The sequence below is a fragment of the Eucalyptus grandis genome, chromosome 10, assembly GCF_016545825.1.
Source record: "Eucalyptus grandis isolate ANBG69807.140 chromosome 10, ASM1654582v1, whole genome shotgun sequence".
Classification (NCBI taxonomy): domain Eukaryota; kingdom Viridiplantae; phylum Streptophyta; class Magnoliopsida; order Myrtales; family Myrtaceae; genus Eucalyptus; species Eucalyptus grandis.
Window position 1 is genome coordinate 2979404 of NC_052621.1, and position 25319 is coordinate 3004722.

Below are 25319 nucleotides of genomic sequence, written 5' to 3' on the forward strand. Positions count from 1 at the left end.
TGGCCACGAGTTACTCAGACCCAAAGAAGTTGAGTCCGAAGCAAGCTCGGTGGCGGGATTTTCGGCGGAATTCGACTACGCGCTGGAGTACAAGCCGGGGAAGGCCAACTCCGTGGCAGACGCGTTGAGTCAAAAGACGGAATTGATGAGCCACACGGTGAGTCGACCAAGCTGCCCTTGGGTCGACCGCATCAAAGAAGGGCTGGGACATGATCCAAGAGCCCAAGCTCTCATCGGGTATGCCAAGGAAGGTAAGACCCGACAGTTTTGGTGTGAGAACGAACTCCTCTTCACCAAGGGAAGGCGGCTATATATACCCTTCCATGGGAAGTTGAGGAAGGAAATCTTGCGCGAGTGCCACGACTTGAAGTGGGCGGGTCATCTAGGGATCCACCGCACGTTGGCCCTCGTCGAAGATCGGTACTATTGGCCACAAATGCGCGACGACGTGGAGGCATATGTGAAGACTTGCCTGGTTTGCCAACAAGACAAGCTGGAGCAACGATCGTCGCCAGGTTTGTTACAACCTCTTCCCATCCCATCCCGTCCATGGGAAAGCATTTCCATGGACTTCATCGTCAACCTACCCAAATCCGAAGGGTGTCGGACTCTGATGGTGGTGGTTGACCGATTCTCCAAGTACGCAACCTTTGTGCCTGCGACAAAGGATTGCCCGGCTGAGGAAGCGGCCAAGCTATTCATGAAGCATGTGGTGAAGTGCGGGGGGTGCCACAAACGATCGTGAGCGATCGGGATCCCTTCACGGGACATTTCGGGTCCGAAGTGTTCAGATTGCTGGGGTCAGAATTGAACATGTCAACGAGTTTGCATCCCCAAACCGACGGTTAGACGGAGCGGGTCAATGCACTCTTGGAGATTTACCTCCGGCACTACGTGAGCACGACGCAAGTGGATTGGGCGAAGTTGATCGACGTAGCCCAGTTCTCCTACAACTTGCAGCGGAGCGAGTCGACCGGCCAGAGTCCGTTCGAGGTTGCAACTGGGCAGCAACCGAACACCCCGAGCACCATTGCTTCGGGTTACCGGGGGAGTAGCCCGCCCGCGTACAAGTTCGCCAAGAACATGCAAGAAGAGGCGGACTTGGCCCGGGCGTGTCTACACAAAGCCTCCAAACGCATGAAGAAATGGGCGGACAAGAAGCGACGACATGTGGAGTTTCAAGTCGGGGATCAAGTGTTGGCCAAGCTGCACGTGGTTCTTCGATACAAGGACGTGCACAAGGGGTTGATCCGTCGCTATGAGGGGCCATTTCGAGTGTTACAACGGGTTGGAAGAGTCGCATACAAGCTGGAGCTACCGCCAAAGCTAAAAGTGCATCCGGTGTTCCACGTAAGTATGCTCAAACCCTTCCAAATTGATGAGGAAGACCCGGATCGAGGAGAGTCTCATCGAGCACCGCTCGGGGCAAAGACCTCGTATGATCGGGAAGTTGAGACCATCTTGGCGGATCGAGTCATACGAAAGAGGTATTGTGCGCCCAAGCGCGAGTATATGATCCGATGGAAGGGTCTTCCGGAGAGCGAAGCCAGTTGGGAGCCCGAGGAGAGTCTTTGGCAGTTCAAGAAAGAGATAGAAGATTTCCATGCCGAAGACGCGACGAGGGCGTTGCCTGATTAGGTGGGGGAGAATGTCACGGCCCGAAAGTTAGCATGTCCAAGAGGTTTCCATGGCACGGGCGTGACACGTGATGACCCTCGACCTTTGTTCCCAAGATGTACAGTATTCTCCTAGGGGCGGGTGATACCGTATTTGTACGCATACGTTATAAATGCGAGTAGCTGGTAGTTGGCTATGAATGCAAGTGGTTGGTAGATGGGGAGGTGCAATCTCCACCGTTAGATCTAAGGGAGATCTACGGGTAGGGTTTGCCTTATACTTGTATATAAAGGGGTGTCCTCCCTCATTGTAACTCATTCACAACATATATGAAAATCCAGAGCTTCTCTCTTATCAAGTGTTTATCTCTCTAGAAGTTCGTTGTGAGTCGAGTGTGAAAGGCTGCTTAGGGGTAAAACCTTAAGGCCGCACGGGTGAATCGAGAGTTGATCGAGAGTTGATCGATCGGCCCGTGACACATGCCTCGAGGTTGTCTACACCGTTGCGAAGTTCATCGATCAAGCATGGTGGCTCATCTAACAAACCATCGTGGGGCTCTGCCTCCGCTTAGAAAGATTACCTCCTCTAGCACTAGCCAACCCCAACGGAGAAGAAGATGAACAGTCGCAAATAAGGGCAAAATCGAAAAATCAAAAAGTCAGCCAAGATATTGGGTGTTTGATAGAATTTTTGAACCCACCTTGAGAAAAAGTTTGCATTTAAAAGGCTAAAAACTCGAGGAGATTGTAGGTTATCTTAGGCTTCCATCCTTCTCAATATGCAAGAAGGCAGGGGGAGGTAAAAAAATTTCTTTTTAAACTATCCTTCCTAACTTTTTGATTTTCCGATTTTGCCCTTATTTGCGACTATTCGTCTTCTTCTTTGTGGGGGCTAGCTAGCGTGTCGACAATGGGCCAAAGAGAGGTTGGTGTAATTGTAGCGATCTAGGCGATCGTCGCCGAGGGTCATGTGACCTGGGTGAGTGCCATCTAGGTTGCACAAGGTAGCCTAAGGTCGCTTGATCCGAACAGTAGATGGGTCTCGTCACTTGCGAAACCCCGACAAGAGTCTACCCTGTTTCATGCAACCTAGTTGGCCCTTGTTACGGTTGAGCGACCTCCGCGGGGGTCACGCTAGCAAAGGTTGCCCTAGGTTTGTGTGACCCAACTAGCCCTCATTGGAGTCAAGCAACCTCGACAAGGGGTTGCGCGAGCTATGCGACCTAGCTAACCCTCATTGGGGCGAAGCAACCTTCGCGAGGGTCACATCGATGAGGGCTACTTGGGTTTTGCATGACCTAGCTAGCCCTTATGAGGGTCGAGTGACCTTTATGAGGGGTTGCCTGGGTCACACGACACTCATTAGGGCTTGCCCAACCCTAGGCAGCCTTCACCAATGGTCTCTAGGGCAGATGACCACCATCGGCAACAGATCAAGATTGCCTACCCTTGGTTTATTAGGGCTAGTTATTTTATTTTTTTTATAAAAAAAACTAAAATGCTTTGTCTGTATAATTTTTCCAAATATTATTTTACTCAAAAGTACTTCACAATGAACTCTTAGAGTACAATTTAATAAACATGATTTATATTTTGAAAAACTTTTTTAACTTAAAAGTTTTTGCATTTTTTCAAAGGCTTTTTTAAAAATCCAACGAGAGGCGCGTGCACAAGGGAGTCTAGCATTTGGGCGAGAGAGAGGAGAGAACAGCGCGTGCAGCATTTGGACGAGAGAGAGGAGAGAGGAGAGCATGCAAGGAAGTGACGTTTGGACCCACTTTGGACATGTGTCACCATTTTAGGTCTTTTTCTTTTTTAATTATGCTGGCTACACAAGAGGCATCTAATATTTTCTTCAAATCTAGATGTGATATGAAGAGATGGCAAGATTGTCACCTCGAACGTCGATTACATAAATGATAACATAGTATCAGCATCTACAAAAAGCCTATCAGAATAACAAGTCATATCTCAATGTATTACTTCGCTAGTCCCGTGCCATCGGATACACTTGACCCAATGTGTGCTCCAGTCAAGCAGCGACAACTGCATCGGTCGGCAACAGCTTCAAGGGCGACCACCAAAGCAGTTGTTGCCTCCTCTAAAGCATCAGCCACTGCGGCATCACTGACTTCAGGGTCATCTGTGTTGGGTGCCGATGGCGGCCAAAGCTTCAAGTGGGACGGAGCACTGTGCTTCAAGAGAATCTGTTGCAACCTTGAAATTTCGGTTGGTTTTCCTGGTTTAGGGGCTCGGACAACGACAACAGAGGGCTTCTTCTCTTTGATCCTTCTTTCCTCTCTTATTTTCTATGGTGGGAACTTCATTAGGGAGGAGCTCTGCAATCGCCTTCCAGTAGTTCTTGTCAGCCTCAGTGTGCCTCAGTGTGGAACTTCCGTAGGCTAGCCAAAAACAACTGAACCACGAAGGACATAGCATCAGAAAAGGCCAATAACATTACCATGACAACATCCCCTACCAGATTGCCAAAGGTGACCGCATAAAAGCAATGGTCCTATGCAACTATCAGTGCTATGATTTTTCGTGTTATTTCACCTGTCGTTGGATTAAACAATAGATAAGATGTCCTTGATGTATCATAATGAACATAACCTATGACATTAACCCAATTTAATTTCAGACTAGTTAAGTTCAACTACATTCAGTTTCTTCCCCATCCTATGCAACTTGTGTTATTTCACCCAGTCCCGATAGTATTAAGTCCTAGATGTATTGTAACGAGTACAACATTGACACTAGTCAGATTTCTAACTAGTTGAGGTCAAAGACATTTTGATTTTCCCCATCCTACATGATACCAAATGTCCTAGGAAATAACCGAGATTCTAATCACTTTCATATGATATGAACACACGCTAGTAATCTACTTTAATTTGGTCCTAGAATCTACTCTCCATAATCGCCGGTGTATTTATAGCACTAATAACAATTCCCCAAACACATCGTGCCCTTTACCCTTCTCCACCAACTACAATGCATTTTACCTCATTATATCGAATAATGTCGGATGGTGTGCACTACCATAAAAAGGTATGAGGCTAAAGTGCAGTTCAAACACATGATATACCATTGGCGTGCCCCTCCTTTGCAAAAATACTATTTGATCGTAGTGGGCATTCGATACTTAGAATTGTTTCTAAAGGGTACTTTAACTTGATTGACTCCAATTTGCAAGCATGGGAGCTACTAACGCTTCTCATACCTTAGACATTATCAGCCTACATTAACAGAAGGCTGATGCATTGGAACTTAAATTTCAAATCTTGAGTCAGCATTATGCAGTTCTTCACAATGATTGCAAAAGATCAATTTTAAATCAATTTGATTAACTGTTGCAAATTTAAAAATCAAATACCATGGCTTGAATATTCCACTAACAGTCGTCAGCACAACTTCCATGAATTAAATGATCACAATTTAATGCACTGGGCCAAATTGTTAAAAAAATACATATAAAATTCAAGTATGAACAAAAGATAAACATCATGAATTAAGTTTGCAATTGCAGATTGGAAGGGCTCGCCTTCTCATTTTCCCCGTTGGTTGTCTTGTTGTTCTAACATGTTATCATCCTTTTCCTGTAGAACTCAATTTTATACTCATCTGCTTCACCAATTATTTGGTTTTTTTTGGTCGAAACACCAATTATTTGGTTCAATAGCTCTTTCTCCATCTTCTCTTTCTCTTCCAATCGAACTGCATTTTTCCTTTGCATTGCAACAAATTTTTATTATAATATATCACGTAGAGAAGGAAAAAAAAAAAAAGAGGAAGTACATAGTGCCCCACAAAAGCAGGAATTTTGCTTTGATCAAGGTTAACAGTCACCAGCACTGAAGGGATTTACAAGTAAAGCAAGACCTTATATTATTTCTTTAGTAAAGTCTAAGCACAGAATTGAACAATGGGTAATTAAATTCGTACCTAATCATTGGGTAATATCATATTGGAACTCTTGGATTTCTAATATCCACTGTCGTCCTTTAAAAACTTTGAAGCTATGCGATAATCATACTTTCAAAACTATTAAATCAATCCAGTCGTTATTTCATGGTGGTTTGGTCCTTCAATAAATAAGCAGTCATTGGCTTTGATTTCAACGTTCCCCCTCCCCTCAATCCCCATCCCTCTCCTCTTGAGGGCTTCTACAATCGCCTAAGTTGGTTAACATTAGATCAGGCAAGAATTAATTCCATTCACTACGGCATTTTCATGTTATTGTGTGCTAAGGCTTTTTCTATAGGAGCTACGACAAAATGCATGTGATCTCACGGAAAAAAAGAGAGTATATATATATATTATCTTCAAAATCTAGATAAGATCGCATGGACTCAATTGTGAAGGCCATGGAAATCCATAAGCAGATGGGAATTTGAGATTCTGCAAGCCCCAGGACAATCACACAAAGTTAACAGGATTTTCGAGAAGTGAGAGAATTCTGAGGCTGCTATTAGCCATTAGGTGGGTATGAGTGTCGAGGGTTCTCGTCCCAATTGTCCCAGGTCCCTTCCAATCCCCAACTTGCGAATTCAATCTCTGAAGCATTGCAAAGATCATAATTTTTCCCACAGAATTAGCACCACTACGAGGTCATCTGAAGTGATCCTACATGATAACAGTACTAAGATGCTCTAACAGCCAAAAAAATTCCCTCTATTCACTCAAAAGTGCGGCTTTCTCTTTCTAGAAGTCTATTTTCCCCGACTTAACTCAGCGATTATAGCATCACTTTCATAGCACGAGAATCATCGGTATTGCTCTTTAAGCTAATCATCGCACTACACTTAAGATCAGAGAACAAAGCTCTTCAAACCACCACACTGATATGACCACAAGACATCTCTCCCCAGAGAGAATGATCCATAGAAGACTCAAAATTCTGTAACATCGCGAGACTCACATCCTCCACTCTCTCAAAGCAAATTGTTCCTCAGGCTGCATCTCCATCGGGGGTGGCAAAACGGGGCCGTCCGCCTCGTCCGTCGAGAACTGCCCAGCCACAGCGTAGACCGGACAGTCGGCCGGCACATGCTCCAAGAAAAAACCATCCACGGAAGCGAAGCCGCCGGCGTCGTCGTCGTCGTCGTCGTCGTCGTCGTCACCCTCCTCCTCCTCAAGTGAATAGACCATTCGCTCAGACAACTCTCGACCGACCACTCTCACATACCTCTGCACTTGGGCTTCGAGCTCAACAAGACCAAAGGCCCCTTGCAGATCCTTCATAGAAGAAATAGACCAGTGAGCCATTTGGTGTATCAAGTGTACATACAGGCAACTCACAAGACGGATCTCTGTTCAAGACACCAAGTAGATTATGTAATTATGTGAGTTCCATCAGTTGAAAAAAACACACTTAATTCTTTTTCTGTGAGGGGTAAAATCAACTAAATAATTGGAGGCACGAATTAGAGAAAAGCAGGGCACTAGCTGAAGAACTGTCCAGACAATAACCCATTGGCTTCTCTTCTCTATATTAACCAAAATGCCAGTGGAAACTCAAAATGACATTCAACAGTGAAACATCCAATAACAGACGCAAAAGGATCTTCTCACCCAATAAGAAAGGAGATTTAGAGTTGCTGATGAACTTTTCATACCTTGTATCTCAGGCGAGACCCCCGTAATCCTATTAGAGCTTTTCCAATATCCCTATCCTCCATTTCAGAAACTGGAGGCAGCACTGGCTTTTCATCTTCATCTTTATAATCTGACAGGACAACATACTTTCTTTCATCAAGCTGAGGCTTTGCAACGTTGAAGGGAACCCACCTGAGATATGCATTAACTAGCTTGCACATTAACTTTGACAATATGCACAGGTACTTATTGCAAGTGTAAAAGAATAACAGAACTCACATAATGACTATTAAGTGTGAAGTAGTTGAACTAGGAGGGATGATGAATTTAAAAGTTCACTTCCTCGCAATTTGCAAGACACTGAAGAAATAAAGTCTCATCCAAAGAAGAAGGAGAGTGCAAGAGGGACGTACGAGTAACGGAGGGGACACAGAAGCTCAGATGGCCAATACGCTGCTTTATATCTCATCTTGCTGCATGAATGAATGTAATAGCCAAGGTAATAATACTGAAGACTGGGGCAGTGAACTTGATTCTCCTTCACCCAAGATATTTCTTTCAAAGCCGAATATTTTCCCAAAGATAAAAAGGCAAAGTCAGGGTCCCAAAATAAATATTTACTCGACAAGCATTTAGGAAGGATATCCACCACACCAACCGCAACTAATCGGCCATCAATAACATATGACTGATGGAAAGACCCAAAACCGCAGGGAGGAACTGAACCATCACCGGTCGAGGGAACAAAAACCAATGGTGTGTCAACCAAAAAACTCTCGTACCCTTCCTCTGTGATATCGTCTGGATTGTCCTTGTGCACTTTCAACTGATATCGCCTGTACAACTCAAATTCTTCACGCTCAAAAGTGGATCTTTTCAGAAGAATCTCAAGCTTCCGCCTTTTTCCTGAACAACAGTTACAGCACCTCACCATACATCTTCTCTTGTTTCCATTTCGTTGAAGATTCTTTAGAGAGAGATTTTCATCGCCAGTCTTATCCACTGAAGCATGCTCTGCAATAGAATAAAAGTTCAGATGTCCGTTACATGCTTGGACCAAGAAGCCAGATGTTTCATCCGTTTGAGACAATGACCGCGCCTACTTTTCTCCAATCCTTCGAGGTGTCAACTCAGAAGGCAGTTGGTCTTCTGCTGAGATTCCAGAGAATTCTGACCCTTTTTCATCCTTTTTTTCTGACCGCGCACGCCTTAAAGTGGCAGCCAATTGGAAAGCAATGTTACTGGTATACGAGAGATTTTCCAATCCTTTGACTAGCTTCTTCTTCTTGGTTGGGGAGACTCCTTTGACAGAAGCTTTAGGTAATTGAAGATTGGCAGAAAACGTCTCGCTTTCGATACATGCCCGCACAGCCTTATCAATTGCATCAGACAAGTAATGCATAAATTGTTCTGGCTCATTCTTATCCTCCTCCACGTCCACAGAAGTTTCAACCGTTGCCAAGTTTGACCTTCCATGACATTCACATTCACATGCCACTTTAGAAGTATTTAAATCCTCCAGGAGCTCAGGCTTGGCTTTGGTGTCCAGTGTACCATCCAGAAACCTAGAAAATAATCACCATGGTGAGAAATTCTTGTACATTATATCCAGAGTATGCAGCTTTGCTAAATCCTCACCTCAAAGGTATAATTCGGTTGAAATGCACAAGTAGCCTAACAATTTTCGCAACCATTGCACTTGTTAAGTTTAGCTTCATGGTGTAAAAAGACCGAGAAATTTCTCAAGCAGTTAAAAAGCAAAGCTCTTTCACTTTGAGAAATCTCCTAGGTTGGAAAGCTTAGTGACGTCAAACTAAAATTCCACTCATGGAGTTGTCCGTTGAAATACCATTCCAATGCCTACCAGCCTCAGAGTGGGCAAATAGTATTTTTGATGACCACTGCTCTAATCAATTGACAAAGAATGGACTCCAAACTCAAATGCTGTCTCGAAAACAGGGTGGTGGTTGATTTTGCAAAATCCAACGACGACGGACTGATGAAAAAAATCATATGTGAAGATGCAATGATCCAATGAATAGAATCCAAAATGTAGAGAGGTTATTAAAGTAATACCTTTCCATCCGTTTGCATACTCGATTTTGCTCCTTGGAAGGAGAAAAGTCCGCTGCTTTTAAGCGGATAGTATAAGAAGGGCAACACGTAGTACTCATATCTGGCTTGTAAAGGAAAGAGCCAGATCTTCTCCATCCTCGATCAAGGAGATCTACAGGATGAGCATCGAAGTATGAATTGCCACTCAAAAGATAAATGCACAATCATCGAATGTACTATAACATCTATCCGAGCCATCATTGCCACAGTAAGAAAACTATTGGGATAGAAACGACTCGAGTCGGAACTTCAGCATCCACCATAGCTCCAACATGGTTTCTCTGAGCTCTTGCAGTTAAAATACGCACATACGGAAGCATACGTGCGTGTCTTAACTGCTGATAGAATGAGTAGGCATAAATTTCCCTCATACGGATCAAGCATTCGAAATTTCTCTACTTCTTTCGACCAGACATGTGCACATATTGAAACTACATGAGCCGAGAGTCGATTAGTTACAGCGCATCGACAGTCCAGAGCTGCCCAGACTCTCAAAATAGGAAATCCCGCACCAACCTTGATAGTCATCCACGTTTAGGCTCTCCGCGATCAAGCCTGCGATCCAAGTCGAAGAGACGTTAAAAAACAAACAATCCGAAACGGGAAAAAATCGTCACAGCAAGCCGACACACGCAACGAAGCGTCAGATTGGAACTAAAGACTAAACGCGAATCAGCAATTCCAGCGACCGTGAACGTCACGACAGTCGACAAAAGCCGGAAAAAAGCAAACCCCGAAGCACGGCATCTCCAGTCCCGAGCCACCGGAGCCCGGGCAAAAACCGTACTCAACGACACGGGAGGGAGGCAAACAACGAGAAACGAAGGAGAAACCGTACGGACCGTGAGAAACGCTGGAGGACCCATTTGGCGATTTGCAGTACCCGCAGGAGCTCTCCTGCCGGCCGCAGTCCTCGACCACCGACTCCCCCCTTCCGCCGCCACCGCCGCCGGTCGCCTCGCTGGGACGGTTGGCCGCCATCTCCGATCGAAGCTCCCTCCCTTCAGCTGTTCATCACCAAAGCAGAGGCAGAGAGAGGGAGAGGAAATCGCCGGCGTCTCCGATTTATTTATACGAACTTCGAATGGGTCGAGTGGAGATGACGACGGTCCGACCGGGACGGGGTGCAGTCCGTTTCCGGAATTTGCATATATAATCCGTGGGCTGTTCATTTCAAAGCTCTTCTTCACTCCGCGAGGTGGTTTAGCCCCTTTTTTCTCCGGTTTTCCTCCCCCAGGATCTTTCCTCGGAAAAGAGACGAAAGAAAAGTACCATCTCATTTGCAAAAATAGAAATAGCATCGTCTTCACAAATCAGCCTCTTTCGGACCCGACCATGAAGAACCATTTTTCAAAGTAATCCAATATAAGGCTATCACATTCAAAAAACGTTGAAGATAATTTCAGGAGCAAAAGGTTGCAACGAAGTTGGAGTATTGATCCGATCATTTTCTCCGGGGACCCGTAGCCTTGTCGGATTCTCTTTTGGAGCCGTGGGCTACTCTTCTCCCTGGCTGTCGCTTTTTGCTTGAATGCCGACTATCTATGCCGTGCTTGTCTTTGGCGTTGCGTCGTAGGGTGTGTGCCGCGTGTTTGTGGCTTTTACATAATGGCATCCTTTCACTCCTTTTGATCTTTTGAAGTACGAGTTTTGAAGCCCTAATCTTATGTATTTTTAGCCTCTTCTCAATATATTTATTTCCTTTCACCAAAAAAAAGAAAAGTATCATCTCCATTTTTATTTTTATTTTGCCTTTCTAGTGGTGTACTATGAGAATGTTTCCCGAATGAGGCCACAATTTTCACCCTTTTTTTTTACCAGAAGGGCCCATCGAAAGGGGCGGCAATTAGCGTTTCTTCACCCCGAGAGTCTCTCCCCTAATATTTTCGATCCAAATCAATACAATGAAAACTCCAAATTGATATATTTACAATAAATTAATTTAAAATTAATTTTTTAATTATTAAAAACTCCAAATTGATAAATTATTAATAAATTTATTCTTCATTAATTTTCATTAAAAAATTTCATTAAATTACTAAATTAGATAACACATGACAATAAATAGGCGTACTAGTTTGAGGGCTTACTTTTTATTTATTTTATGATTTTTCATGGTATTAATATAATAATTTGATAGAAACTAACGTTGAGTAAAAAGTCACAAATATACTATTTTGAAATTTTTTGTGATAAAAAATTAATTTATGATAAATATATCAATTTATGATTTTTCATCGTATTAATTTGTTGCTAAAATAGCTCATTCTGACATAAAGTCCGTTTTCCATTGAGAAAGTATCAGCTGGTGTTGGGTCCTGATAATCCATAGTTCATACAAGGGAAAGGGAAAGAATAAGAACGAAGGATACAATGTAGGAAATTGAAAAGTAGAGGAGGGCCAAAATCGAAAGATGTATTTGCTCGTATTTTATATCATATCCACACTCTCCGGCAATCAAAACGCACCTTGCTCTGACTGCCACATTCGTAGTCTGATCTCTATCCCCAAAATATAGTAAAAGCCCTATACCACTAACCAACAAAAAGTTTTGAGGAAGATGTCGTGGCAGCCTGGCAGGGATTGCCGTCCTTCTTTCAGATGATGATGATGACGACGGTGATGGAAAGGTACTCCCACTCAACACCAGCCAAAAAAAAAAAAAGAACAACTAGTAGTTAAATAGTCGATCCTGGCCCTTTTCATATCGAAGGGGAAAATGATGCACGGGGGCCTAGAACAGACGGCCTTCAACTCGAGAAAATATTTGGTGCCTGTCATGTAACTAGCATAACAAAAAAAGAAGAGATCTAAAAAGGTGACACGCGATTAAAGTAGGCCCAAACGTCAGATTCCCATGCACCTTCTCCTCCCTCCTCTCTCCTGTCTCTTCTCTTTGCCCAAATGGCATACTCCTCTACACTTTCTCTCTCTCTCTCTCCTCTCCCTTGCACGATCTCTCTCTAGCCCGACTCTCCCTCTCTTCGCCACCCTCTCTCTATCCCACCGAGCCCTCGTTTGACTGACAAACTTTGCCCCAACAGAGGCAAAGCCACGGTTTTTCGTCCAACGAGGGTTCGATTGTGACTTGAAGGGGGAAAGAGAGAACGGCCGATGGGGGGCAGTAAGCTATCATTAGACCAGCGCTGTGGCTCATCGGTTGGACAAGGGCACTATGGCTCGTTCGACGAACCACCACACAGCCTGACCTTGAGGTTGTCTACACCGTCACGAAGTTTGTCGATCGAGCACGGTGGCTCGTTCGGCGAACCACCGTGTGGCTCTACCTCCTCTTAGAAAGGTTGCTTCCATTGGCGCTAACCAACCCCAATGGAGAAGATGATGAACAATCGCAAATAAGGGCAAAATTGAAAAACAAAAAAGTCGGTGAGGATATTGGGTGTTTGATAAAATTTTCAAAACTCACCTTGAAAAAAAGTTTGCATTTGAAAAGCTGAAAGCTCTTGGGCTTTCAGCCTTCTCGGTAATCAAGAAGGCCACCGGAGGTAAAAAAATTTCTTCTAAAATTATCCTCACCGACTTTTTGGTTTTTCGATTTTGCCCTTATTTGCGATTGTTCTGCTTCTTCATTGGGGCTGGCCAGCGTGGCTGCTATGGCTACGAGGGGTTGGCAACGGGCCAAAGAGAGTATGGCGCAATCGCGGTGACCTAGGCAACCATCCTGAGGGGATCATGTGACCTAGTCAAGTGCCATATGCGTTGCACAAGGCAGGCTAAGGTTACTCGATCCAAACAGTAGACAACCCTCGACAATCACACAACCTCTACAAGAGTCTGCTTGTTTCGTGAAACCTAGTTGGCTTACATTATGGTTGAGCAACCTCCACGAGGGTTGTGCCGGTGAAGGTTGCCTAGGTTTGCGTGACTCAACTGGCCCTCGTTGGGGTCAAGTGACCTCAACAAGGAGTTACATGGGCTACTTGACCTAGCTAACCCTCGTTGGGGTTGAGCAACCTTCGCAAGGGTCATGTCGGCAAGGGCTACTTGGGTTTGCACGACCAAACTGGCCCTTGCTCAAGTCGAGTGACCTTTGTGAGGGTTGCGTAAGTCCCACAACACTCACCAGGGCTCGCCCAACCCTAGGCGGCCTTTGCTAGTGATCTCCAAGTGGCCACCTACCCTTGGTTTGTTAGGGCCAATTATTATTATTTTTTCTTTAATAATTGAAATGCTTTGTTAGTATAATTTTTCCAAATATTATTTTACTTAAAAGTATTTCACAATAGACTCTTAGATTACAATTTATTAAAAATAATTTGCATATTAAAAAACTCATTTAACTTAAAAAGTTCTTTGTATTTTGGCTTTTCCCAAAAATCCAACCAAATGCACTCGAGAGAGAGAGCGCAGGGGGAGTCTGGCATTTCGGCGAAAGAGAGGAGAGAGGAGAGAACAGTGCAGAGGAGAGTGGAGTGAACAATGCGTGCAGCATTTGGATGAGAGAGAAGAGAGAGGAGAGAGCATGCAAAGAAGTGACGTTTGGACCCACTTTGGACGTGTGTCGCCATTTCGGTTCATTTCTTTTTATTGTGCTGACTACACAAGAAGCATCTAATATTTTCTTCCTTCAACTTAGTGAATCTAGATGTGATGTGAAGAGATGACAAGACCATCACCTCGAACACCGATTACATAACGGATAGCATGGTATCAACTTCTACGAAAAAGTCTATCGGAATAACAAGTCATACCTCGATGTATTACCTCCCTAGTCCTATGCCATCGGATACACTTGACCCAATGTGTGTTCCAAAAAGAGGAGCTCCATGAGTCATGACATTCCAGAGGATGTATTTTTGCTAAGCTATCAACCAAGAACGAGAATAACGGAATTATAGTCATATTGAAGCAGCGGCAACACCTTCAGGGGCCACCATCAAAGCAATTGCCGCCTCCTCTGAAGCATCAACCACTGCGGCACCACTGACTTCAGAGCCATCTATGTTGGGTGCCGATGCCGGCCAAAAGCTTCAGGTGGGATGGAGGGCTGTGCTTCAAGAGAATCTGTTGCATCCTTGAAACTTCAGTTGGTTTTCCTGGTATAGGGGCTCGGACAACGACAACAGAGGGCTTCTTCTCTTTGATCCTTCTTTCCTCTCTTATTTTCTATGGTGGGAACTTCATTAGGGAGGAGCTCTGCAATCGCCTTCCAAAAGTTCTTGTCAGCCTCAATGTGCAACTTCCCGAGGCTGGCCAAAAACAATTGAGCCACACGAAGGACATAGCATCAGAAAAGGCCAATAACATTACCATGACAACATCCCCCACCAGACTACCAAAGGTGACCGCATAAAAGCAATAGTCCTATGCAACCATCAGTGCTATGATTTTTTTGTGTTATTTCACCCTGAACTGGACTAAACAATAGATAAGATATCCTTGATATATCATAACGACTATAACCTATGACTTTAACCAAATTCAATTTCAGACTAGTTAAGTTCAACCACATTCAGCTTTTTCCCCATCCTATGCAACTTGTGTTATTTCACCCAGTCACAATAGATCAAGTCCTAGATGTATTGTAACAACATTGACGCTAGTCAGATTTCTGACTAATTGAGGTCAAAGACATTCTGATTTTCCCCATCCTGCGTGATAGCAAGTGTCCCAGGAAATAACTGAGATTCTAATTACTTTCATATGATATGAACACACACTAGTAATCTACTTTAATTTGGTCCTAGAATCTATTCCCCATAATCGCTAGTGGATTTATAGAACTGATAACCATTTCCCGAACACATAGTGCCCTTCACCCTTCTCCACTAACCACAATGCATTTTACCTCATCATATTGAATAATGTCTGGATGGTGTGCACTACCATAAAAAGTATGAGACTAAAGTGCAGCTCAAACACATGATATACCGTTGGCGTGCTCCTCCTTTGCAAAAATATTATTTGATCGTAGTAGGCATTTGATACTTAAAATTGTTTCTAAAGGGTACTTTAACTTGATTGGCTCCAACTTGCAAGCATGGGAGATACTAACGCATGTCATACCTTAGACGTTAACAGAAAGCTGATGCATTGGAACTTAATTTTCAACTCACGTCAGCATTATGCAGTTCTTCACAATGATTACAAAATATCAATTTTAAATTAAGGCTGCTGTTAGCCATTAGGTGGGTATCAGTGTTGAGGGTTTCTCTCATCCCAATTGTTCCAGATCCCTTCCAATCCCCAACTTGCGAATTCAATCTCTGAAGCATTGCAAAGATCATAATTTTTAACAGAATTAGCACCACGACGAGGTCATCTGAAGTGATCCTACATGATAACAGTACTAAGATGCTAAGAGCCAAAAAAATCTCTCTACTCACTCAATTCACTCAAAAGCTGCTTTCTCTTTCTAGAAGTCTATTTTCCCTGACTTCACTCAGCGATTAGAGCATCGCTTTCATAGCACGAGAATCATCAATGTATTGCCCTTTAACCTAATCATCACTACACTTCTCATCAGAGCACGAAGCTCTTCAAACCACCACACTGATGTGACCACAAGATATCTCTCCCCAGACAGAATGATCCGCAGAACACAAACTCAGACTCAAAATTCTGCAACATCATGAGACTCACCTCCTCCACTATCTCAGAGCAAATCCTTCCTCAGGCTGCATCTCCATCAGGGGCGGCAAAACCGGACTGTCTGCCTCCTCCGTCGGCCACGGCGTAGACCGGAGGGGTGGCTGGCGCCTGCTCCGAGAAAAACCATCCTGGAAGTGAAGCCACCGGCGTCGTCGTCGTCATCCTCCTCCTCCTCCAAGTAAATAGACCATTCGCTCAGACAACTCTCGACCGACCACTCTCACATGCCTCTGCACTTGGGCTTCCAGGTATTTCCAATCAACAAAACCAAGGGGCCGTTGCAGATCCTTCATAAAAGAAATAAACCAGTGAGTCATTTGGTAAATCAAGTGTGTAAACAGGCAACTCACAAGATGGATCTCTGTTCAAGACACCAAGTAGATTATGTAATTATGTAAGTTCCATCAGTTGATTTAAAAAAAAAACTAAGTCTTATTCTGCAAGGGGTAAAATCAACTAAATAATTGGTGGCATGAATTAGAAAAAGCAGGGCAGTAGCTGAAGAACTGTCCAGACAATAACCCATTGGCTTCTCCTCTCTATATTAAAAAAGCCAGTGGAAACTCAAAATAACATTCCACAGTGAAACATCAAATAACAGACGCAAAAGGAGCTTCCCAAACAATAAGAAAGGAGATTTATAGTTGCCGATGAACTTTACATACCTTGTATCTCAGGCGAAACCCCCCTAATCCTATCAGAGTATTTCCAATTTCCTTATCACCAAGGTCAAACATTTCTTCATCTCCAACTAAACGATCATTCGAGTCCTTATGCTCACTTTCCTCATGCTGATGTTCACTGACATGATCAGAAACTGGAGGCAGCAATGGCTTCTCATCTTCATCTTTATAATCTGACAGGACAACATACTTACTTCTATCTAGCAGAGGCTTTGCAACGTTGAAGGGAACCCACCTGAGATATGCATTAACTAGCTTGCACATTAACTTTGACAATATGCACAGGTACTTATTGCACATGTAAAGAATAACAGATCTCATAATGACTATTATGTGTGAAGTAGTTGAACTAGGAGGGATGATGAATTTAAAAGTTCACTTCCTCGCAATTTGGAAGATCCTCAAGGAATAAAGATTCATCCAAAGAAGAAGGAGAGTGCAAGAGGGACGTACTGGTAACGAAGGGGACATAGAAGCTCAGATGGCCAATACGCTGTTTTATATCTCATCTTGCTGCATGAATGAGTGTAAAAGCCAAGGTAATAATACTGAAGACTGGGGCAGTGAACTTGATTCTCCTTCACCCAAGATATTTCTTGCAAAGCCGAATATTTTCCCAAAGATAAAAAGGCAAAGTCAGGGTCCCAAAATAAATATTTACTCGACAAGCATTTAGGAAGGATATCCACCACACCAACTGCAACTAATCGGCCATCAATAACATATGACTGATGGAAAGACCCAAAACCGCAGGGAGGAACTGAACCATCACTGGTCGAGGGAACAAATACCAATGGTGTGTCAACCAAAAAACTCCTGTACCCACTCTCTGTGATATGGTCTGGATTGTCCTCATGCACTTTCACCTGATATCGCCTATACAACTCAAATTCTTCGGGCTCAAAAGTGGATCTTTTCAGAAGAATCTCAAGCTTCTGCCTATTTCCTGAACAACATTTACAGCACCTCACCATACATCTTCTCTTGTTTCCACTTCTCCTTGGAGATTCTTTAGAGAGAGATTTTTCTTGGCCAGTCTTATCCGCTGGAGTGTGCTCTGAGATAGAACAAAAGTTCAGATGTCCGTCACATGCTTGGATCAAGAAGCCAGATGTTTCACCCATCTGAGACAATGACTGCGCCAACTTTTCTCCAATACTTCGAGGTGTCAACTCAGAAGGCAGCTGGCCTACTGCCGAGTTTCCAGAGAACTTTGACTGTCTTTCATCCTCTTTTTCTGACCGTGCACGCCTTAAAGTGGCAGCCAACTGGAAAGCAATGTTACTGGTATACGAGAGATTTTCCAATCCTTTGACTAGCTTCTTCTTCTTGGTTGGGGAGACTCCTTTGACAGAAGCTTTAGGTAATTGAAGATTGGCAGAAAACATCTCACTTTCAATGCATGCCTGCACAGCCTTATCAATTGCATCAGACAAGTAATGCATAAATTGTTCTGGCTCATTCTTATCCTCCTCCATGTCCACAGAAGTTTCCACCGTTGCCAAGCTTGACCTTCCATGACATTCACATTCACATGCCACTTTAGAAGTATTTAAATCCTCCAGAAGCTCACACTTGGCTTTGGTGTCCAGTGTACCATCCAGGAACCTAGAAACTAATCACCATGATGAGAATTTCTTGTACATTATATCCAGAGTATGCAGCTTTGCTAAATCCTCACCTCAAAGGCATAATTCGGTTGAAATGTGCAAGTAGCCTAACAATTTTAGCAACCATTGCACTTGTTAAGTTTAGCTTCATGGAGTAGAAAGTCAAGAAATTTCTCAAGGAGCCAAAAAGCAAAGCTCTTTCACTTTGAGAAATCTCCAAAGTTGGAAATCTTGGTGACGTCAAACTAAAATTCCACTCGTGGAGTTGTCCATAGAAATACCATTCCAATGCCTAATAGCCTCAGAGTGGGCAAATAGTATTTTTGATGACCACTGCTCTGATCAATTGACAAAGAATGGACTCCAAACTCGAATGCTGTCTTGAAAACAGGGTGGTGGTCGATTTTGCAAAATGCAACAACGACAGAATGATAAAAAAAATCACATGCGATGATGCAACGATCCAATGAATAGAATCCATAATATAGACAGGTTATTAAAATAATACCTTTCCATCCGTTTGCGTACTCGATTTTGCTCCTTGGAAAGGAAAAGTCCGCTTTTAAGCGGATAGTATAAGAAGGGCAACACGTAGTACTCATATCTGGCTTGTAAAGGAAAGAGCCAGATCTTCTCCATCCTCGATCAAGGAGATCTACAGGATGAGTACCAAAGCATGAATTGCCACTCAAAAGAAAAACACACGATCATCGAATGTACTATAACATCCATCCGACCCATCATTGCCACAGTAATAAAACTATCCATGAGGTGCATTTGAAAGAAGAATGAAAGGAAAAGGGAAGACGCAGGCATAGAAGCGACTCAAGTCGGAACTTCAGCATCGACCGCAGCTCCGACGTGGTTTCTCTGAGCTCGTGCAGTTAAATACGCACATACGTAAGCATACGCGCATGTCTTAACAGTTGATAGAATGAGTACGCATAAGTTTCCCTCGTACGGATCAAACATTTCAAATTTCTCTAGTTCTTTCGATCAGACACCCGCACATATTGAAACTACATCAGCCGATATTAGCAACAGCGAATCGACAGTCCAGACTTGCCCAAACTCTCAAAATAGGAAACTGCACACCAACCTTGATAGTCATCCACGGTCAGGCTCTGCGCAATCAAGCCTGCGATCAAAGTCGAAGAGACGTTAAAAAACAAACAATCCGAAACGGGAAGAAAACGTCACCGCAAGCCGACGCAGGCAACGAAGCAGCGGATTGGAACTATAGACTAAACGCAAATGAGCAATTCCAGCGACCGTGAACGTCACTAACAGACGACAAAGCCGGAAAAGACAAACCCCGAAGCACGGCATCTCCAGTCCCGACCCACCGAAGCCACGGGCACAAAACCACACTCATCGACGGGGAGGGAGGAAACCACGAGAAACGAAGGAGAAACCGTACGGACCGTGAAATGCTGGACCGATTGGGCGACCTGCAGTACCCGCAGGAGCTCCTCCGGCTGGCCGCAGTCCACGACGGCCCCCGACCCTTCCGCCGCCTCCCCTTCCCGCTGCGACGGTTGGCCGCCGCCGCCGCCCGCCTCGTTGCGATGATTGGCCGCCATCTCCGATCGAAGCTCCTTCCGGTCAGTGTTCATCACCGTCGCCGGCGTCTCCGATTTCTACGAGCTTCGAATTCAGCTCTTCAAGATGATGTTGGTTTACCGACCAGGATAGACCAGCTTCGAATCGTGGGCTGTTTCTTCCGGCTCTTCATTTTTAATTTTTGCTTTTTGGTCACGTATTCTGAGAATATTTCCCGGAGGAGGCCACAATTTCACCTCTTTTGCCGGAGCAGCCATCGAAAGGGCGGCAATCCGGGGGCTTTTCACCCCAGTACCCTCTTCCCCCTGATATGTTTTGATCAGGGTAATTTACCAAAAGTATTAATATCACAAAAAATCTTAAATTAGTATATCTCAATCGACGAATTTATCATAAATTAATATTTTAACTATCAAAAACTCTAAATTAACCTATGAAAATTTTACCTCATTTAATTTTATTAAATTTAAACCGAGATATATCGATTTCGGATTTTTCTTTGTTTGTCATGTATCTTAATTTGTAATTTGATATTAATCTAATTTAATGAAAACTAACAGAATAGTAAAATCGTCACAAATGTATTATTTTGAGATTTTTTATGATAAGAAATTAATTTGAGTAAATTTTTCATAAATTTATCATGTTGAAATTTTGATGATGTTAACCTCTTTCCGCTCAAACTTCAGTTACGACAGTAAGCCTATTTTTCTATTAAGAAAGTAGCGATGGTGTTGGGTCTGGATAATTCATAGTTAATACAGTGTACAGGAAAATTGAAAAGTAAGGGGACCAAAATGGAAAGATATGTTGCACTTATTTTCCATCGCATCCACAACCTCCACCAATCAAGGCGCACGCGAGACGTATTTCGTTCATATCCCTTGTTCTGATTGCCACATTCGGGAAGTCTCATCTCTATCCCAAAATGTAGTAAAAGCCCTGTACCACTAACCAACAAAAGTTTGAGAAAGATACGTGGTAGCCTGGCAGGGACTTCAGTCGCGGCCTTTGCTAGATGACGATGATGATGGAAAGGTACTCCACTCGACACCAGCAGCAGAGAAAAAAAGAAAAAAGAACAACCGTAAGTAGAGTCAACCTATTCATACGGACTTGAAAAATGATGCACGGGGGCTAGAAGACCAGGACAAAAGGAACGGCCTTCAACTCGAGAAATTATTGGGTGCCTCTTGTATAGCTAGCACAACAAAAAAGAAGAGATGTGAAATGAGTGTCGGGTTTAAAGTGGGCTCAAACATCAGATTCACCTCGAAAGTCGATTACATAAAAAGGATAATATAGTATCCGCATCTAGGAAGACTTTATCAGAATAACAAGTTGTATCTCGATGATTTACCTTACTAGTCTTGTGCCATCAAATACACTTGACCCCACATGCACTCAAAAAGAGGAACTCCATGAGTCATGACATTCCAGAGGTTGTATTTTCGCTATTAAGCTATCAAACAAGATTGAGAATGACGAAATTATAGTCCTATTCAAGCAGCGACAACAGCTTCAAGGGCCACCACCCAGCTTGCCGCCTCCTCTGAAGCATCGCCCACTGCGGCATCACCGACTTCGGGGCCCATGTGTTGGGTGCCGATGGCGGCCAAAGCTTCAAGTGGGACGGAGCACTGTGCTTCAAGAGAATCTGTTGCAACCTTGAAATTTCGATTGGTTTTCCTGGTTTAGGGGCTTGGACAACGACAACAAAGGGCTTCTTCTCTTGATCCTTCTTTCCTCTCTTATTTTCTATGGCGGGAACTTCATTAGGGAGGAGCTCTGCAATCACCTTCCAATAGTTCTTGTCGGCCTCGGTGTGGAACTTCCCTAGGGCCAAAACAGGCGAACCACGAAGGACGTAGCATTAGAAAAGGTGAATAACATTACCATGACAACATCCCCTAAAAGTAATGGTCCTATGCAGCATCGGAGCTATGATTTTTCGTGTTATTTCACCTATCTTTTGGATTAAACAATAGACAAGTTGTCCTTGATATATCATAACGAACATAACCTATGACATTAACCCAATTTAATTTCAGACTAGTTAAGTTCAACCACATTCAGTTTCTTCCCCATCCTATGCAACTTGTGTTATTTCACCCAGTCCCAATAGTATCAAGTCTTAGATGTATTGTAACGAGTACAGCATTGACACTAGTCAGATTTCCGACTAGTTGAGGTCAAAGACATTCTGATTTTCCCCATCCTGCATGATAGCAAGTGTCCCAGGAAATAGCTGAGATCCTAATCACTTTCTTATAATATGAACACATGCCGGTAATCTACTTTAATTTGATCCTAGAATCTACTCCTTGTAATCGCTATTGTATTTATAGCACTAATAACGATTTCCCAAACACATCATGCCCTTCACCCTTCTCCACCAACTACAATCCATTTTACCTCATCATATCGAATAATGTCCGGATGGTGTGCACTACCATAAAAGTAAGAGGCCAAAGTGCAGTTCAAACACATGATATACCATTGGCGTGGTCCTACTTTAAGAATACTATTTGATCGTAGTGGGCATTTGATACTTAGAATTGTTTCACAAAGGGTACTTTAACTCATTGGCTCCAATTTGCAAGCATGGGAGCTAGTAACGCTTCTCATACCTTAGACATTAAGGGCATATTATGGTAGGTTTCCTATTTTTCCGGTTTCTGTTTTTTTGTTCCCCAACAAAAAAGAACATAAATTTGTTTGGTAACACCAACTTATTTTTCTATTCCTCGGAATAAAAAAATGGTTGGGGAATAGATTAGAGCTAAACGAAAGCAACGAAAAGTGTTTTTGTTCTTAGGAACAATTTCTAGAAATAAATTTTTTTCTTTTTCTATTTTTCTTTGTTCTTCTCCTTTGTTTCGACCACCGCGATTGCCTACCAAGTTGGCCACCTCTCGCCACCGTGGCCACCGTCAAAATGAGCCACAACAATGGTTGCCCACCGCTGAGCCCATTGGCCGCCGCCCATAGCCATCGTTTGCTAATGACCCTACCGTCGCCAACCTTGCCGCCACATGACCACCAATCGTCCCGCCGACCGCCACCCAGACTAGCCCACGGCTCACCATCCATCCACCCCCTCCCTAGGCCGGTGGGGCGGCGAGTCCGCGGCGGCGGTCGACGGTTGCTGCGGCAGTCGGTGGTCGTGTGGCGGTCGGCGGCAACGGCAACGATCGACGGTCAGGTGAGTAGAAGAAAAACAAATAAATACAAAAAATTAAAAAAAAATTTACTAAACGCATTTCTATTCTTTTTATATTCCAATAATAGAAATTTTGTATAATTACAAAATACCTTATTTTACTCGAGATATTGTTTAGGAAGTAGAAATAATTCTAGGAATAGAAACGTTGTCATGCGCACCTAATAGAAGGCCGATACATTGGAATCGGTTCTTCACAATGATTGCAAAGATTAATTTAAAATCAATTTGATTAACTATTGCAAATATAAAAATCAAATACCGTGGCGAATATTTACTAACAGTCGTCAGCACAACTTCAATGAATTAAATGATTACAATTTAATGCATTGATGTGATAAAACGGAATCATATTGTTAAAAAATACATATAAAATTCAAGTATGAACAAAAGATAAATATCATGAATTAAGCTTGCAATTGTAGATTGCCGCCTTCTCATTTACCCCGTTGGTTGTCTTGTTGGTCTCACATGTTATCGTCCTTTTCCTGTAGAACTCAATTTACACTCATCTGCTTCACCAATTATTTGGTTCAATAGCTTCTTTTCCCATCTTCTCTCTCTTCCAATCGAACTGCATTTTCCTTTGCATTGCAACAAATTTTTATTATAATATATACGTAGAGAAGAAAAAAGAAAAAGAAAAAAAGGAAGTACATAGTGCCCCACAAAAGCAAGAATTTTGCTTTGATCAGTTAACAACCACAGCACTGAAGGGATTTACAAGTATAGCAAGACCTTTATATTATTTCTTTAGTAAAGTCTAAGCTCAGAATTGAACAATGGGTAATTAAATTCGTACCTACTCATTGGGTAATATTATATTGGAACTCTTGGATTTCTAATGTCCACTATCATCCTTTAAAACTTTGAAGCTATGCGATAATCATACTTTCAAAACTATTAAAGCAATCCAGTCGTTATTTCATGGTGGTTTGGTCCTTTCAATCAATAAGCAGTCATTGGCTTTGATTTCAATGTTCCCCCAGCCTCAATCCCCATCCCTCCCTCTTCAGGGCTTCGGGGCTTCCACAATCGCCTAGCTTGGTTAACATTAGATCAAGCAAGAATTAATTTCACTCACTACGGCATTTTTATGTTATTGTGTGCCAAGGTTTTTCTATAGAGCTACGACAAAATGCATGTGATCTCACGGAATATATACATATATATGTGTGTGTGTGTGTGTGTGTGTGTGTGTGTATTATAGTTTTACATTGGGGTAAGCAAAAGTACTCTTCAAAATCTAGATAAGATCGCATGGACTCAATTGTGAAGGTCATGAAAATTCATAAGCAGATGGCAATTTGAGATTCTGTAAGCCCCGGGACAATCACACAAAGTTAACAGGATTGTCGAGAAGTGAGAGAATTCTGAGGCTGCTGTTAGCCATTAGGTGGGTATGAGTGTCGAGGGTTTCTCGTCCCAATTATTCAGGTCCCTTCCAATCCCCGACTTGCGAATTCAATCTCTGAAGCATTGCAAGATCATCATTTTTCCACAGAATTACTTCACTACGAGGTCATCTCGAAGTGATCCTACGAAAACAGCACATGCCTCCCAACAGCCAAAAATCCCTCTATTCACTCAAAGTGGCTCTCTTTTAGAAATCTATTTTCCCTGACTTGACTCAGCGATAATAGCATCGCTTTCATAGCACGAGAATCATCGGTATTGCCCTTTAACCTAATCATCGCACTACACTTATAATCAGAGCACGAAGCTCTTCAAATCACCACGCACTGATATGACCACAAGATATCTCTCCCAGACAGAATGATCATAGAACAAAACTCAGACTCAAAATTCTGCTACATCGCGAGACTAGCCTCCTCCGCTCTCTCCAAAGCAAATCGTTCCTCAGGCTGCATCCCATCAGCAGCAAAACCGGCGATCCGCCTCGTCCATCGAGAACTCCTGGCCGGGCGTAGACCAGACGATCGGCCGGTGCATGCTCCGAGAAACCATCCCAGGAAGCGAAGCCCAGGCGGCCGTCGCCGTCACTCCTCCTCGGTGACCAAGTGAAAGACCATTCATCAGACAACTCTCGACCAACCACTCACGTACCTCTGCACTTGGGCTTCCAGGTATTTCCGCTCAGCAAGACCACAGGCCCCTCACCAGATCCTTCATAGAAGAAATAGATCAGTGAGCCATTTGGCGTATCAAGTGTACATACAGGCAACTCACCAAGACGGATCTCTGTTCAAGACACCAAGTAGATTATGCAATTATCTGCGAGTTCCATTAGTTGAAAAAAAACACACTAATTATTATTCTGAGGGGAGTAAAATCAAC

At 43.3% G+C, this 25319-nt stretch overlaps 2 protein-coding genes and 1 long non-coding RNA gene across 3 annotated transcripts; all 3 read right to left on the reverse strand.

The window, feature by feature from the left end:
* Positions 1 to 6181: 6181 nt before the first annotated feature.
* On the reverse strand, positions 6182 to 10486 carry LOC104421099 (arginyl-tRNA--protein transferase 2). The gene is given in 6 exon segments (XM_010032939.3): positions 6182 to 6854; positions 7235 to 7406; positions 7628 to 8779; positions 9291 to 9441; positions 9846 to 9884; positions 10172 to 10486. Coding segments are annotated over 6 exon segments (1974 nt in total). The 5' UTR covers positions 10311 to 10486; the 3' UTR covers positions 6182 to 6533.
* A 3328-nt stretch (positions 10487 to 13814) lies between these two features.
* Positions 13815 to 16070, reverse strand: LOC120289027. The gene is made up of 2 exons (XR_005546969.1): positions 15934 to 16070; positions 13815 to 14540 (listed from the first exon to the last, which is right to left on the reverse strand). It is a non-coding gene; the product is annotated as an uncharacterized LOC120289027 (long non-coding RNA).
* Positions 16071 to 16100: 30 nt separating this feature from the next.
* LOC120289141 (arginyl-tRNA--protein transferase 2-like) lies at positions 16101 to 18773 on the reverse strand. Its single transcript, XM_039303667.1, has 5 exons — positions 18744 to 18773; positions 18307 to 18342; positions 17079 to 18233; positions 16608 to 16860; positions 16101 to 16229 (listed from the first exon to the last, which is right to left on the reverse strand). The coding sequence occupies exons 1-5, from the start codon at positions 18749 to 18751 to the stop codon at positions 16101 to 16103; spliced, it is 1581 nt and encodes a 526-aa protein (XP_039159601.1). The 5' UTR covers positions 18752 to 18773.
* Positions 18774 to 25319: the final 6546 nt, after the last annotated feature.

Bases quoted from the DNA above. Each gene is read 5' to 3' on its own strand.
- LOC120289141 (XM_039303667.1), bottom strand. The intron at 18,234-18,306 runs GTGAGGATTTAG...ATTAGTTTCTAG, and splicing joins AACCGAATTATGCCTTTGAG to GTTCCTGGATGGTACACTGG. The intron at 16,230-16,607 runs GTATGTAAAGTT...TCTTTTATGAAG, and splicing joins GGTTTCGCCTGAGATACAAG to GATCTGCAACGGCCCCTTGG.